Genomic DNA, 16,638 nt, shown 5'->3' with positions numbered 1-16,638 from the left:
GGTGTATGGCGCGGAAGCATGGACAATGAAAGCATCTGATGAGGCGGTTCTTGGAGTTTTCGAGAGAAAGATTCTGCGAAAGATTTACGGACCTTTACGCGTTGGTGATGGCGAATATCGCAGACGATTTAACGATGAGCTGATCCAGCCGGGCAGAGGCACCTTCCCCATTAAGGGTCCGGATATTCCAGGTGCATACCCTTAAATCATAGTCCTTTATACGTTTGCCGTGGTCGTCATCAGAAAAAGGGGGTCTCATCCGAGGCTGTTTGCTTCTTTTCATTGGGCGGGGTTTTAACGTGGCGGGACCCAAACCCAGCGCACACAAAGTTTTACGCCTTAAAACGTTACCAAGGTACCTAAAATTGCGGTTACAAGAAGTGGAATGTTCGGTAACAAGCAGAATAGGCCTGAAAGGCTATTTATTTGAAGCAAGTTAAAAACAATGGCAGAATACTTGTTTTATGTATGCATTCATTTGTCAGTGCTAACAAACCGCGCTGTCAAATCAACAGTGAAACAAAACAAACAGAACGGATCATAAATTGAACCAGGGGGTTTACCCTGTAATGCGATGCGATAGCAAAATAGCGGACATCCGGAATACTGGCACTAAGGCATCCAATCCCGGACCATTTTGTGAATCTCTGGATTTCGGAATCTTACATTGGTAATCCCGGGATCCCGGAACATGATTACCATTAATTAAAATATGATAACAAACTAGTTTTGGAGAAAAAAGGAAAAATGTCAAGCCAATCGAAATTGTGACACCAAATTTAGTGTCCGATATGAAAAATAATGCCTCATGTATATGTTATATATATTATGGCATAGAATAATAGTAGCGTTAGAATTGTAGTATATTATTTGATTATTGGCAGGGTTGCATTTTATAATTATTTTATGCCATTACAGTGTCTGAATGTCGTTTTATTTTAATTTGGTCGTAAATTACATTATATCCCGGGATCTGGGCTTGATCCCGGAATTTAGGGACTCAAGAAAGTACACGGGACTCCCGGGATTCGGGATCCCGAATCCCGGTACTAGATGCCTTAACTGGCGCCCTACAATGCGCAAGTGCATTGAAAATTGCGCTTTATTGCGAAGTTACACGATCAATAACTTGATTTAAAGTTGATCACGTTGATCTCACATACAGCCTGTCAAAATTCATTTTAATTGGCAGCTGTGAAATTGGCTGCACGCAACATTTTAATAAATTTTAGTTTCAAAATGCAGTCGTCAAGAAAACAACTTAAAATTCTCGCCTCGCGCTATTTAGCGGTATAAAAGCTGCAATAATTTTTGTATGAAATAGGAACAGGAAAAAATGGGCTTCATCGCGAGTTTCGCCCGAAAACAAATTCACCCGAATTTTCTTCATCCGCCCGTAGCGAATACTCGGAAACGAAAAGTGAAACGGTTCGCGGAAAATTAAACTCATGATCACGCTGAATGTTACTCATACGTCATATCGTACATGACCCTACTTGTACAAGGCGTATGAGTAACATTTTCCATGCGAATGATTGGGCGCGCTTCTAACACGCAACTGTTTACCTCAACTGTTGCTGAAATGCTGTAAACTGTTGAGTTCAACATTTACGTCTTAGAAACGGTATGATACATAAACTGCCAAACGAACAGATGACATTTGTAAACAAGCAAAATTAAATAAAACAGCACAAAAATAAAAGAAAAATATTAAGCTAAAAATATGGACAGCACAGGATTTATAATGGAGTTTTTCTTATTTTACTTTTAATATATGTATTNAACACAAATTTTAGTTTCGTATTACCAAGCTATGAAAAAGCATCTGCGAAGCGCAGAATAGAAGCGTATTTGAACGAAAAAGCCGCCGGACACATATCTATGTAAAGTAAACAAGCCCCCCGCTGCATCCCTTATTCGAAAGTTCCGAACTTGTTCTAAATTCGACAAATAAGATCTAGTTCGTTCTGCATCCCTTTTTCTATAGTTCCGAACCATTTCTAAACTCGTCACTTTAGATATCGCTTTCTAGTGAAAAAAAACTGAAAAAAATTAGTCTTTTAAAAGTACCACTTTTCGCTGATTTTGGACTGGTGGGGATCTAGTTCATATCGGACTAGTTCCTTTTTGGTGCTAAAGACCTAGTACGGAACTAGAAATTTGATTCACTAGTCCGCGGTTTCCCTGCAAGGTTTGTACGTGTATTTTATTTTATCAACAGCCAGTTTCGCCAGCAGACAAATTATTTTTTTATTTGAATTTTCTATAAAAACTGACGGAAGGGAAACACCATTTTTAACTTATATAAATTGTTGACTTTATGTAACGAAATAATTTTATGATGGAAAAAATGACGTAAAGTTGTCAACCGTTGAGCTGAGCGGAACTACTCAACTGTGCGTTTGTGAAACAAACACTCAACAGTTTAGCAACAGCTGCATCTTAGAAATGCGCCCATTGAATTTTTTTCATTCGCAATATCTTGGAAAAATGGCCTGATCTTGTATCGGCGTTTTTTGTGCCATTTTAGCGTCCCAAGAGTGTTATTGAATCATGTGTACTTCATGCAGTAAGCATCTCATGTGGAAGTTGTTTTGTTGAGTGCGTTTAGTACACACTCACACGCCGGTACACAAAATACTGAGGAAAAGATTTTGAACTTGTATTGGAAGCTCTGCCAACGCTGTGCATCACAGATCTAAACGCATAAATGCCTCATAACCACGTAAACTTACTTAATTTTGTATGAAACCCGATTAATTTACGAAATTTAAGCGTTTAGATTAATACCTATAATGTAATTTTAGATATATATTTGCAACAAATCCACAAAAGAAGCGTTTCTATCAAATTTGTTATAATACTGCATACTGTGTCTGATGGATAACAAACAATTTTAAATGTAAAGAAATTGTTTGGCTTAGAGTGGGAGAACACTAAAAGTATGCAAGCGAAAAATCTTTCTTTCCGTTTATTTTTTATCACTGGTTCTTACAAAAAGTAAATATGATTTACCATTGGGTTAGTGATAGAGAGCGCCGATAACTTTTCGCGCATTTTCTTTTCGAATCGCATTGCTTTTCGCATCGTATTACATTGTAGCTCCCTAGGATCAGGATCATATCGTTGTTACATTTGCGTTCAAAATTTAAATCCGGATCCCGATCATTGCCCAAAAAAAACACGGCTAGTATGTACACGAATTGTATACAGTTCTCGATTCTAATGTAGTTCTCTAATGGAAAATCAGGCTAGAAAACTATGTTAGAATTTGTTTAGAGAATGATTTGAAAAACACTAGACATTAGAATCCAATTAGAATTCAGCGTTAGCTTACGATTAGATATCTAACAACTTTCTCGATATTGAGAACAAAGTCCCCTTTAGAAAATGTTGTAATTCTCGATAGTTTCTCTAATCTAATTAAAAATCGTTTTCTAATCGTTCTCTAACCTTAATGTTTGTTGGGTATGTGCAATGTCATTCAGCGGGAAGTACTCTATAGTACGAATGTTCTGCATACATGGTTAGATAAAATTCAATTAACCAAAGATGATTATAGTAAAATGTGATGATCACTCAATATGTATATTCCCTTTCCTGTTTAATAAGGTTGTTTTATATATTTAAAAGCATAGGTTTAGTCGTATAGGTATAAGTTATTCTGTAGTTCTACATCTTCATTATCACTTTATATTTACATATATGTACGTACGACATGCGTATAGGTTGATTTCGCTAGCAAGCAATCATTTTGGAAAGCACTGAAACCACCGGCTAAGGATAAATGCGGTGAATTGCTTTCATCGCTCTGCTATCATCCATCAAATTCAGTACTAACATTAACATTGATTAAGGCGCGAAATCTGAAAGCAAAAGATATCAATGGCAAATCAGGTATGTAACTGGTAATCCGGCATCCACGCACCTACACACTCATGTTTAGTTTCATAAATACGTGTTCAAAATTCTATTCGCATTAATATTTTCGATATCATGACATCGTGGTTCTCCTGGAGTTCAGCTGGTGACAAGAGACGGCTATAAGCTAATGATTCCATGCATTACCGATTTTTATGCAATGCGCTAGCGCCAGGCAATGCGACACCTATATTGAAAATATCACATTCAAGCGATTTTGTGCATTACTAGTCCTTAGGCAATTCCCTAGCGATTGGTAGTCGGCAATAGATAATCGCTAGCGAAAGGTCATACCACGCGTACCACTCTGTACCCTCCAATGACATCGCCATGTTAAATTCGTTGGGGGAAGGAATTGGTGTCGCAAATTTTGTCACTAGTAACCGTCCTGGTACCACTAACGACTCGCCAGGAATGTCGCTATCGAATTGCCTAGCAATCGGGAATGCATGAAATCGTTAGCTTATGTTCGTCTCTTGTCACCAGCTGAACTCCAGCAGAAGTACGGAAGATGCATGTACATACATACATACATAAGTGGCAAACACGCAAAGGCTTTTCCATGCATACACCCACATGTGCATATACATACATAAATATCATATCGCAGGTTTAATAATAAAGCAAATTGCTTAAAAAATTTAATTTTGTTGTAGTACACAATCACAGTTTGACCAATCCATATATGTATGTATACAAAAAAAACGATGGAAAGACTTATATATTCGCCATTTTCGAGAAGTATAGTTATCTGTTTGACTGAATATATTCGCCTTATCAAGCTTATAATTGTATGACTAAATCTCCAAAAAGGTAGATTCCCATTATTATTAAGCGAGCGATATACATATATACACATAATTATTTTCGTATACGTATGTAGCTTTCCACATAAGAACATTAATACACATACATATGTACATATGTATGTACATAAATACATACATACAGATACAAATACCTATACATGCATATGTATACATACATGTGCATATATACTTAATCACCGACGCACAGTGGGAGCATTTGATACAAAAATTGGACATAAATGGTAAAAATGGGCCTACAACTTTCAAAATTGGTACACAAGCTTTCTTGATGAGTATTAGTAAGTAGTGCTAAAATGAACTTAATCCGTTTACAAATACGCCCACTCCCCGGAAATTTTGAAAAATGTTTAAATTGCAATATCTTCAAAACTATTAAAATCAGAATGCCAAACACGATATATATTAACATATTTGAAGTAAAAACTTAGTTATAGGATGATAATTTAAAAGCGCGTGAGATATTTTATTAAGTATTTTTATCCCAAAAACCAAATACTCAAAAAAATATCAGCTTAAAATTACGCCTCCACAAATCCCCACCTTCCCCACAAGAGATAAGGTTTTTAAAAATGCGGAGTTAAGAAAATGTAATTGAAAAGTATAATACTATTGTGTAAAAATCGCTAATAAGTATGTACATAAGTATTTAGATAATGAAATTTATAATAACACTTTTTTTGTAAAAATAAATGAAGGCGGAATAAATTTTATTTCGATTTTATTGCAAAACGAATGAAAATAATTTAAGTTTTCTTTCAAACCAAGCAGCATATTTTTCTCGTTTGATATTACTTGTAAGGGGGTCTGAAGAGATAATGCAATACATCCTCGTTATCAGCCACCCTAGGGTACACCTACTATTATTAAGCCAGGCAATTTTAAAAATCTTATTCGACGTTTCCTGAGTTTATTCCGATAGCCATCTAATCGGAATTTCTAGTTCTTCCATGCGTGCCACTTTGTGAACAGATGGGGGCTATTGTACCAGCCATATTGCTGACTAGAAATGTCTTCTGTTTTCATTGTATACATTTTAACTAACTATTTGCTCCCCGCTAGATAAAAAAAGACTCTTATCCATACCAGTGATTTTGGAAACAATTCCTGGTTCAGAAAAGAAGCGCCGCGCAGTGTTGGCATCGTTTGAATTTACATACCCCGCTTTTGTAAAATCCACTCTAATTGAAAGCTCTCCTTTTATATTAAATTCGTGGTTATAGTAAATATGCCATAAACACTCCATATATCTTATCCAACAATGCAATTGGAAAGGCCGAATTTATAGTTTTTAGTGTTCATCTGTAAAGTGTTAAACTTCATTTATATTTTTCGTAATCATCCCTGATGGCTTTGCTCCACAAATGTTGCATGGTGTTGCTGATTGCTGACCATTCAAAACATTGCAGACTTTTCTATCGATTATGATGCAACTTAATTTCACTTTAATATTTAGTTCTAATTCTTCTTATACAATGCATACCAGCCCGAGTGTTTCTATACACTTCTTCAAAGTCTCTTAGATTGAAATTTTATTGGGCAGCAAGTCTGTAGATGACAGTGATTCACGATTAATGTCATCGAAAGTTTTTTGAAGTTGAACAAACGTCATCGTAAAGATACTACTGTCCGTGAAATTTTGCCAATCGTTAAAAGGCTTTGCTTGGGCAGATGTTGGTAATCAGTTTGGTGTCAATTCATATGTATGTGCATTTATTTAAAATTTGTTTCGTTTTGTTTTTCCTATCTACGAAAAAGCATATGTGAAATGCATAAAAAAATGTTTTCAAAGAATTTTTCGAATGCGGTTATTTGAATAGAAGTTTATATAAAACAAGCTCAAATCAGCTTGGCTCCAAATCATATCGCACACCTAGATCTAAAGTGAGCTGACTCAAAAGTCAGATCCGGAACTATAACTGCTTGTGGATCATACAGATTCAACACCAATTAATACAAAGACTGGTATAACAGTAGTTTTTAGTTAGTGTATATAAGTAAAAACGGTCGTTTCAACCTAAACTAATAACTTCTACTTCACAAACCGTTTTGGTTTTTGTATTGGTCAACGCAAAAGTTCTTATCAGGCGTCGCGAAGCAAGCCGGGCATTTGCTAGCATATCAATAAAACGATAAACTATTTAAAAATAAAATTCAATTCTTATACATTGATATATCATGTAAGAATATGGTTAATAAATTAATTACAGCTCTTCATAGCAATGAATAAATTTCACAAATAAAATGGCAGCATTTTTACTTAAGCTAAGCCTCACTGTATTGCTAAACGTGAAACAATTTCAAAACTTTGTTTCGCTTTTTCTTATCCGAGGTGCCATTTGTCGATCAGCATTGAAACAAACAGATTTACTAACACATTCATTTCTTTTGAAGTTTTGGCCACGATCTCCACTGTGCGACGGTAAATCGACAAGAACGGTATTGTAAAAAATTATTTGTAAATTATTTTCTCGCGTAAACCAGTCATGATAAAAACCCTTCAAATAGATCGGAAAAAGTATTTAAGGATTTTCCCTGACACCGAAAATCAAAAGAAAGACTTTATCCGAAATTAAACTTTCATTGAACATTAAAATAATATTTAACTTGCAATAATTCTAATAATATTCGTGTATTTATACATATGTATTTATAACTAAGCTGAAATAAAACTCAACTCTGCAAAATAATATTTAATACTGGGTGGCGCCGAATGAGCTATATGGTTTGAATTCTTTATAACAGTTTTTTTTTACTCTATGCCAACGGGACCCACGCCTGGAAATGACCTGCCAGCAGCGTTGCCGAATGCTTTTGCTGAAAAATCGTCATTTTACCTTGAAAAAATCGTAATTTCGGCCAAAAAACCTCAAATTTTTGATTATAATACTGGGTGGCGCCGAATGAGCTATATGGTTTGAATTCTTTTTAACAGTTTTCTTTGGCGATATTTGAAAGAAAGTGTGTACGTTAACAAACCAAGAACCATTCTCCAACTGAAATGAAATCATGGCCATTACACCCGAAATTCTGCGAAAAGTTATGGAAAATATGCTAAGAAGAGCACGTATGTGCGAAGCAGAAAATGGACATCACTTACAGGATATCATTTTTCAAAGCTAATTGCAAAAAATTCCCCAATAATATACTGTATTTAAAAAAAATTACAATAATCGCATAAATAAAAAAGTTATAAACCATTTAAACCATATAGCTCATTCGGCGCCACCCAGTATATAGTGAAATCCGGTGGTTGGAGAAAATATCTCCCGGATCAGTATCCATTTAAAGAGGCGCCGATGTCAACCCCTACAACACCAAACTTCCAACTTTGCAACAGCTTAAAACTACGCCAACCTGTCAACAGTGTCAACCAAACTGCATCAAAGGCATGGAATCCGCTCATTATTACGTACATAAGGCTAAAGTCCCTTCCAAAATAGAAAGGGGTTGAAACCAAATGTCCAACAAATTGACTGTCTGGAAATTTTCAGCGTCCAATCTTATATAAATATGTAGGTGCGAGAATAGCTGGGATTGTCAGTTATGGAAAGGATCTTATAAATAAGGATCAAACGTACTGCAGAGAATTTTAATAATAATAATAGATTGGCGCTTACACATATGTTAGTGTTTGGCCGAGCTTCTCCTCAGAGAATTTTAATTCAAATTAATTGAGAATGGATCATCTACATTCTCTTCCAACGACAAGCTAGTAGAGTAGTCAGTTTATTAGAGATCTTTTATGTATTATCCAATGTATATCCCTTCTTGATAATAGACTGGCTACCGATTACCTACGACCTGAAATAGAATTTCACAGGCCTTGCGGGGAGAACGTGATATCTCCGCCTGGACACATCATCTGTACACCGGTGACTCCAAAATGGAACGCGGAGTTGGAGGAGGTGTTTACTCCGAACCCCTTAGATTAAAAAGATGAATACATCTACCCGATTTCACAAGTGTTTTCCCGATTTTCCAAATGTTCACTCTCCGAGTTTTTCTCCATGGCTACTTTAGTCATCCGCGTTAGTTCTGCAACAAAGTTAATGTATGTTATTATAAAAAACAAACACAAAACAATGCATATTTGTTTGAAAGCAAACTTTAGGCATAAAAATAGGCCATACGTTATTTTGATTGAAAATTGCTCAGAAACGAAAAAAAATGTAGTCAATTTGTACAAACTTGTACATACATACATATATAAATATACCATTTTGAGCTAGTACGTACACTTATTAGGCTTGAGTTGCAAATATTCTCACCATCACTGTATATATGTAAATAGCTGTGTGTTCTATCAACCCTTTTGAACGTCGATGTTGTACAATCTTATACTACATTCCTTAATTTTAAGTATTCGTGCAAAAGCTTGTTTAATTCAGAACGGAAAACCAATTCATGAGTCAACCGATTCCCACACGCTATAAAACAAATACTCCTCATACGTGTATGTATGTATATAAAAAAAGGCTTAGTTAACTATAAAAATAATAATTCAAAACTACATACATACTTCCTATTTCTAGATGAAAACATACATACATTCCACCTATGCACAAAAAAAATCATAAGCAATCACTGTCATAAAATCCATTCGAAAAATCCTTTCAGATCCGTATGTTAAGGTGTGGCTACAATTCGGCGATAAACGCGTTGAAAAACGAAAGACTCCAATATTTAATTGCACACTCAATCCTGTCTTTAATGAGTCCTTTAGTTTCAATGTACCATGGGAAAAGATACGCGAATGCTCCTTAGATGTTATGGTAATGGATTTTGATAATATTGGACGAAATGAGTTAATTGGAAGAATTTTATTGGCTGGTGAGTAAAGAACTAAGAGGCAAAGAAATACATTCAAGCACATCAACATTTCAAAAGATATCAAATAATTTTGCATAGGCCAAATATAGATACATGTGTATGTTTGTGCCTAAACAAATATGCGACATTAATTTTCCCTCAAGCTTAAATTTACATAAAACTCTTGAATGATGTTTTCCTTATAACAAATACATTGCATGTCCTTTTTAAACATTGATATATGTACATACCTTACACAAATTTTTTAAATTCATAATAATGGATTCTAAAATATATGAGCACGAAGTAGAGGTAATCTCCATTTACAAAGGACAAATCTTAAAATAAATATATAATGCAATGCTATGATGATACACCTTTTTTACGTGCAAAGCTATTGAAATCCAAGTCTGAAACTTATCTATAACATCTTCATACATATCTACATACCTTACTTACAAATCTTTTTAAGATATAAAGACAGAGGTCGTTTTGTTTCCTATATGCTATGCACTCCAACCAAGTATAGAAACTTATCATAATTATTTTGGTATGGAAGAATCGATAAATATGTACAACTCCTCCAGATCGCAACCATTCTTTATGAAAGTAAATTTTTGTCACCATCATTAGAGCAGCAGTTCAGAGTACATAATACGAATTCTCTAAGGCTTTTCACACACTTCTTACTCGCACTTTTTGATATTGAGAGCATATTAGATAAAGAATTTTGGGCCCATTGGCTGCTCCAATTTCGCTTTCCTATTGTTTGGCGCTGAAAGCCCCTAAGCGATTTTGACCGAGTCCAACAAAGCACGCCAGTCATTGCTCTTCTGCGCCAACTGACGGCAGTTGGAAATACCAAGTAAAACCAGGTCCTTCTCCACCTGGTCTTTCCATCATCGCGGCCCGCGTTGAATACCTTCATAGCTGGAGCATTTCTGTCCATTGGCATAACATGACCAAGCCAGCGTGGCCGCTGTAATTTAATTCAGCACACTATATCTATATCGTCGTAAGGCACACAAAAATCGTTTCATCGTTTTCATGAGAACTATACTTCCCAATTGCCTACCCAGTCCAAAGTAGCACTTGTTGGCAAGAGTGATTCTCTGTTCGATTTCAAGGCTTGCCATTATTGGTGTTAATGCTGGTTCCTAAATAAACGAAGTCGTATACTTTTTCAAACTTGTAACTGCCAACAGTGACGTGGTGGCGAAACTCTGACTGTTTGTTTGATGACAGGAGATACTCAGTTTTGTTCTCGTTGACCACCGGACCCTCATGTGTTACCTCTATCTAATTCCGAGAAGGCAGAACGGATGGAGCCCTTTCTTTTACGCTCTTGTAAATAATTGAGCCTGAGCGGTTCAGTTCTGCGGTTCTTATCATCTTCTCCAACATTAGATTAAAGAAATCACATGCCTTAAACCTCGTTTGGTGTCAAACGGCTCGGAGAGATCTATCCCAATTCTGACGAATCTGGTGGTAAGCTCAACGTCGTTTAATACAGCCGTATTAGTTTCGCGGAGATACCTAATCCATACATCTCGGAAGAAACACAACTTCTTTTCGTACTGTCGAAAGCGGCTTTGAAATCGACAAATAGATGGTGTGTGACTTTCCTATTCTCGCGAGTCCTTTCCAAGATTGGGCGTATTGTGAATACCTGATAAGTCACAGTCAGTTCGCTTACGGTGGTCTTCAGCCTTTCAGACAATATACTCCATAAGGACTGGTAATATATGCTTAGGTGCTATGCTGATCACGCGCTAGTTGGCGCTTATTGTGGCGTTTCCTTCCTTGTGGATGGGGCAAAGCACACTTAAATTCCAGCCGGCGGGTATGCGTTCATCTCACCATGTTCAAGAGCACCTTAGCAGCTCTTCGCCGTCAGCTCCCACAGCTTTGTTGTTTTTCAGCCGCGAAATCGCTATTCGTACCTCGTCATAGTCAGGCGATGGAACATCGACTACGGCATCATCGACTATATATTGTCACCTTCAATGCAAAAGACCAAAAAACGTCTTAAATTAACATAGAAAATACGTACAGAGTATTTCCAAGGATTCCGTTAAATCATATTTTCATCTAAGATATGGCTTTGAAATTTGGTATTGAATGCCAACCAACGAAATATTTTAACAAGCAAATTTCTGAAAAATTGTCATATAGGGCCTTTTACATTTATAATGTAATATATATAGATATCAAATTGCCGATTTTGTGAAACTAGCACATTAGCTGATGGCGTTACTTTAACCCCACGTTCCCATGTTTCAGCCCCCCAAACTTCGAAATGCGTCCACATGAATATTCAATAGTTTTGACGTTTTAAATAAATATATGTAATATTTAGATAAGGAAACTAGTATAGACAAACGTGTCACCCAACTACAAATAACGCAGTGCTAGAAAAGTGTTAAGAAAACTTCCTCCCTCAACCCTCATGATTTACATAGATATTTAATACATACACATATTTCAGTTGTGCATCTGAGAAGCTTGGAAGCGTAGCGCAAAAAGCTCGATAGGTGGCGCTGGAGTTGGTATGTCTCCAAAAACCGTATTTAAAGTCCGAACATAAATTATTTAAGTAAAGTTAAATTATTTTGTTCTAAAATAAGCCCAATTCAAGTTTAGAACATATGTGCATAAGACATGTAAACGAAGATTTGGGTCCGAAAATTGGTCCAATGGCTGGCGCTGGATTTGAGATATTTCCAGTCCGATTTTATTTTGTATTCTAATTCAAAATATTCCGACTAGATTCAAATTGTGAATCTATATTTATTACGTGAATATAAAAATGTATTTATTAAAAAATTTTCCAGATAGATATGTATGTATCACAGGAGTCCAAATATTAAAAAATTTATATTCAGCCATTCTGGATTAATTTTTGAAAAATCATTGGATTTGTTTCACAAGCAACCACTATCGTCGAACCAATCAAAATATGAAAGGAAATATATGAAAAGCCCCAATTCAAATAATACCCGCATATGTAAATACATATGTAAGTACATACCAGGGAACGGATTTTTTGGACCCAACCCCTATAAAAAAGGGCAAAACCAAATAGGGGAATAAGCACTGAAAATCGCAACAAAAGGTAAGAAAGCCAAAGAGAGAAATAGGCAGAAAAGGGAACTAACAACTGAAAAAAGCAAATAGAGGGATTTATTTTTGAAATTTGAATTGTACAAGAAAAATGAGAAAAAGAAACTACAAATTTAGTTCCATAATATGAAAAATTTTTACGTTGATTTCATTTCATTTCATTTGTTTAACTCTATGAACAAAAAACCTTACGGAATAGATGACAACTTAATTACAAATGTTGGCGATAATGTTAAAAAACTAAAAATGTTAAACAAACTCCATGAGTAGAGAGCCTCAATCTTCGCCATCCACCAGATTTTTGGAGAAGACACTAGATTATAAAATTTACACACACCATTTTTTTATCGATGTTAAAGCCAATATCCATAGCACTTCTCTTTGTGCCCGCACGACGCCATGTCTAAATCTGGGATCCCCGAAAAACTAATACCGTTCATTCTCGTGCGACTATTTCAAGCTGATGCTGGCCTGAGAAACAGGGTTATCTAGCATAGATACAACCAAAAATGTCAGCATGGAGATCAAGCAAAGATAACTCTTGCCGACAGGTGCTACTTTAGGCTCTGTAGGCAATTAAACAGCAGAGCTATTTACGCTCTACAAATCTCTCATCATGACTATACGATTATGAACGAAAATAAGACGCATTTGCCCTGTTCGCGTGGGCGACGAGTACCGAAGAAAATGGAATGACGAACTGTACGAGCTTTTTAATGGCATGGGCATAGTTTAGTGCATGGAAATTTAACTATTGCACTGGATTGGGCATATTGTATACATGGATTACGAGGCTCCAGTGAAAATATTTTTCGACTTGGCACCCATGGCTGGACAACGAAGAAAAGGGCGCCCACGAACCCGATGGAAGGACCAAGTGCAGAAGGACCTGTGTGCACTCGGGATGTACAACTCGCGCAACCTCGCGAAGGAGAAAGTAAATTGGCGAGGTTTTTTGGTCTCTATCCAAACCGGTGAACGGTCGTAGAGTTAATCAAGAAGAAGATGTCTGAAAATGGGCTTTTATTTTTAATATGTATTAAAAATTTTGGAAAAACTTCACCACGGTCACCGAGTGGTGATGTCTAGAAATTTGTATCGAGAATGAGTTACGCTCTTTAAAAACCCCACTCTGTATCTGCAAAAATGTAGAAATCGTGTTATCCCTGCTTTAGTTAAAGGCAAAAAGGGGTAAATATCATCAAAAAGGAAAAAGGGCACATCAAATGTTTATATTTGGACTCAGAGAAAGCTATTGGGTCGATTATCGATAGCAACTAGGGATGCGTATCGGCAATGAAAGTACGGTATATCGGTATCGCGATATTCTAAATTCACAATATCCGATACCAATATATCTACTAAAATAATATCTATATATTGAATATCGGAAATATCGAAAACGAAATGGTTAAGAAATATATGTTTTTTGGGTATATTTATAATTAAAAGACAAATATAAATTCAAATAACGAAGTTACTTTGGATAAGATGCACTTTAATGAGTTTGAAAAAATAGTAACCAGAGTTCAGAAACTTTGATTTTCGCCTCCTCATAAGCAAGTTCAAAGAGAGACACCTTTTCATATTTACATATGTATTTCTAAATGTGGAGTACAAATAGTACCGTTCAATTGGTTTTCCAGATGACATCAAAAAACAGAATTTTAAAGTTGGTTGTTCGGTATACAAAATTTCACGATCAATTGAATCTGCTAAAGCCTAAAATGCCATACAGCGGCTCTGGTTTGTCTTGGTTAGCTAATATTATTTTTATGCAAGAAGTATTTTGCCTTTGCTGTAGATTTTCTTGAAGAAATAACTTTACGAGCCTTCATTTCTTGAGAATTGTACACTGATTTAAGAAATTTAGATATTTTTATGAATTTTTGTTCTTCATGTTTACTATGCCAAAAGCTGTTTTGCGTGAGCGAACACATTTTCCAACTATGTACTCAATTTTATTTTCAGTTCAAAAGCCTAGAGAACGTAAAGAAAAGTTTCCGATTTTTCAAGCATAGAAACAAAATATTGTATCGATATCATATCGCATCACCATATCGATATAAATTAACCGATATGTTGAACAAAGTTGTTGATATATTGAATATCATATTGGTATCGCGCATCCTTAATAGCAACCGAACTTCAGTTGTGTTTCTATGTAGTCGCTGAAACGATATTACATATGGTAACTGGAAACTCTCAACTGACAACTGCAGCTACTATAAAGTCTGCAAACAGGCAACTGCATTTTTGTGGTTGCTGTGGAGGTTTTGGAACGTATTTATGTGCGAAAAGTGTGTTAAATATTTTAGTTTTTAATAGTTTATAGGATATTAACATTGTGCAATGTATTTTGCTTTTACAGAATATCAGGGGTATTCTCGAAGTCTTGCACGATGCACGGATTGCACGAAATGCAATAATACTATTCCAAATTTGGAAGAGTACGAGAGCATCCCATCGCAAAGTGGTAGCACGCATAGACAGCAAGCACCGAAATTCTGTATCAAATACAATAACAAGAGACAGCGAAAAAAAAATAAAGTGAGCGAGATGAGAGGAATGAGAGAAATATGTAGCAATTCTAACAACAAAACAACTAGCACAGGGTCCCATTTATTTGGCTATGCTTTTTTGCAAAATATATACATGGGTTTCGACGTTGCATATTTTGCAGCGATGGGATATGTTGTTTCCCACGTATTTTGTTGTTGTGTGTTTGCAAGTTATGCAATCCGTGCAATCCGTGCTATGCGCAACGGCTTTGCAACATTTCGAGAATACCCCTATCGTGAAAATCACATCAAAACAACAATTTAAAATTGTAGTTCTTGTGGTGTACACGGTGTGAAACACCGATTGCAAATGGTTTCCTCTATCTACTGAAGCACCCCTTTTAAAACACCCGACATACAAATTTCCCAAATTTAAGTCATTACCGTGGGACTTTCTTCTGCGAAAAACCGAAGAGGTGCGCAAACTTTTAGGAGCGGTGGTATTGAAGTTTAGCAAAGTCGTTTCTCTGTGTATTAACCAAATATACTACAGCTTCTTTTAGAAATCTGGAATATGCTTTGAATCAAACACAAAAGGATAATAAAACAAAAACCTTGAAAGAATTAACTTTTGCTTACAATGCAGGCGGCAGCTCTAGAGGATTGCAATTATCCTTTCGTGTGTTCGTGCCATTCTCTCCCTCTTAAACAAATAATTATACTGAACTTAGCATTATTGCTGACCTTTTTTAATTTCATTTTACTAACACAGCTTGTTTACAACCACTTGCTGGTTGCCGAACTGTCAAATGTCGATTATCGATAACTCTACAGCAACTGCCGGTAGTTGCCATTCGTAATAAAAAGTTTCCTTCCAGTTGCGTTGCTAGCTGGCAACCGAACCGTCGTTGCGTTGCCACCCGTAATCGACCCATAAATATTGGTAATTTTTCGCAGAAAAAAGACAACTTGAATAAAATCCGTTCCCTGCCTATTACATTTTTAGGGTGTAGCGCAGTGCAGTGCGCCTGGTTAGATAATTGATTATATTAATCACTTGGCTTTTTTTCAAGAGTAGGTATTTATTCCTTTTAAGAGCACAGTACTGTACATAAAAAATTCTAATCATCAACACCTAAAACTGTTATTTGTAGTGGGTGATCAAGAGTTAAAAAAAATAAAAGTATTTAATACAACAAACCAGCCAAACCAATGCCAATCGGTGGCAAATCTGATATAACTAAAATGCTACTATTGTCTTAGCGAGTTGAATAGAAAATGAACTCTTAAGATAAAATAAATTCTTTTAAGCTCATAATGTCAAAATATTGTCATTAATTCTTTGCAACCATAAACGAGCGAATACACCAAAGGATTTATTACCTAAGAAACCAATAACTGCGATATTTTTTCAACCAACAATTGTATCACCATAGTTTGTTTTGACCCTATTA

General features: G+C 35.8%; 1 protein-coding gene across 17 annotated transcripts in view; it reads left to right on the top strand.

Moving 5' to 3' along the window:
- Positions 1-16,638, top strand: part of Syt7 (Synaptotagmin 7) — a 432,298-nt gene that overhangs the window by 285,341 nt on the left and 130,319 nt on the right. For 13 of the 17 annotated variants that reach the window (XM_017636960.1, XM_017636913.1, XM_017636938.1 and 10 more), the window contains 2 exons: positions 3,729-3,897; positions 9,369-9,581. In XM_017636960.1, the coding sequence (XP_017492449.1) occupies positions 3,729-3,897; positions 9,369-9,581 (382 nt within the window). The remainder of the gene's footprint in view (positions 1-3,728; positions 3,898-9,368; positions 9,582-16,638) is intronic. The other 4 variants (XM_017636999.1, XM_017637012.1, XM_017637020.1 and 1 more) reach the window with 1 other exon arrangement.

This window comes from Rhagoletis zephyria, unplaced genomic scaffold (assembly GCF_001687245.7).
Source record: "Rhagoletis zephyria isolate East Lansing unplaced genomic scaffold, Rhagoletis_zephyria_1.1 Rzeph_scaffold_00127, whole genome shotgun sequence".
Taxonomy (NCBI): Eukaryota; Metazoa; Arthropoda; class Insecta; order Diptera; family Tephritidae; genus Rhagoletis; species Rhagoletis zephyria.
This window is presented reverse-complemented; position numbering and strand designations above follow the sequence as displayed.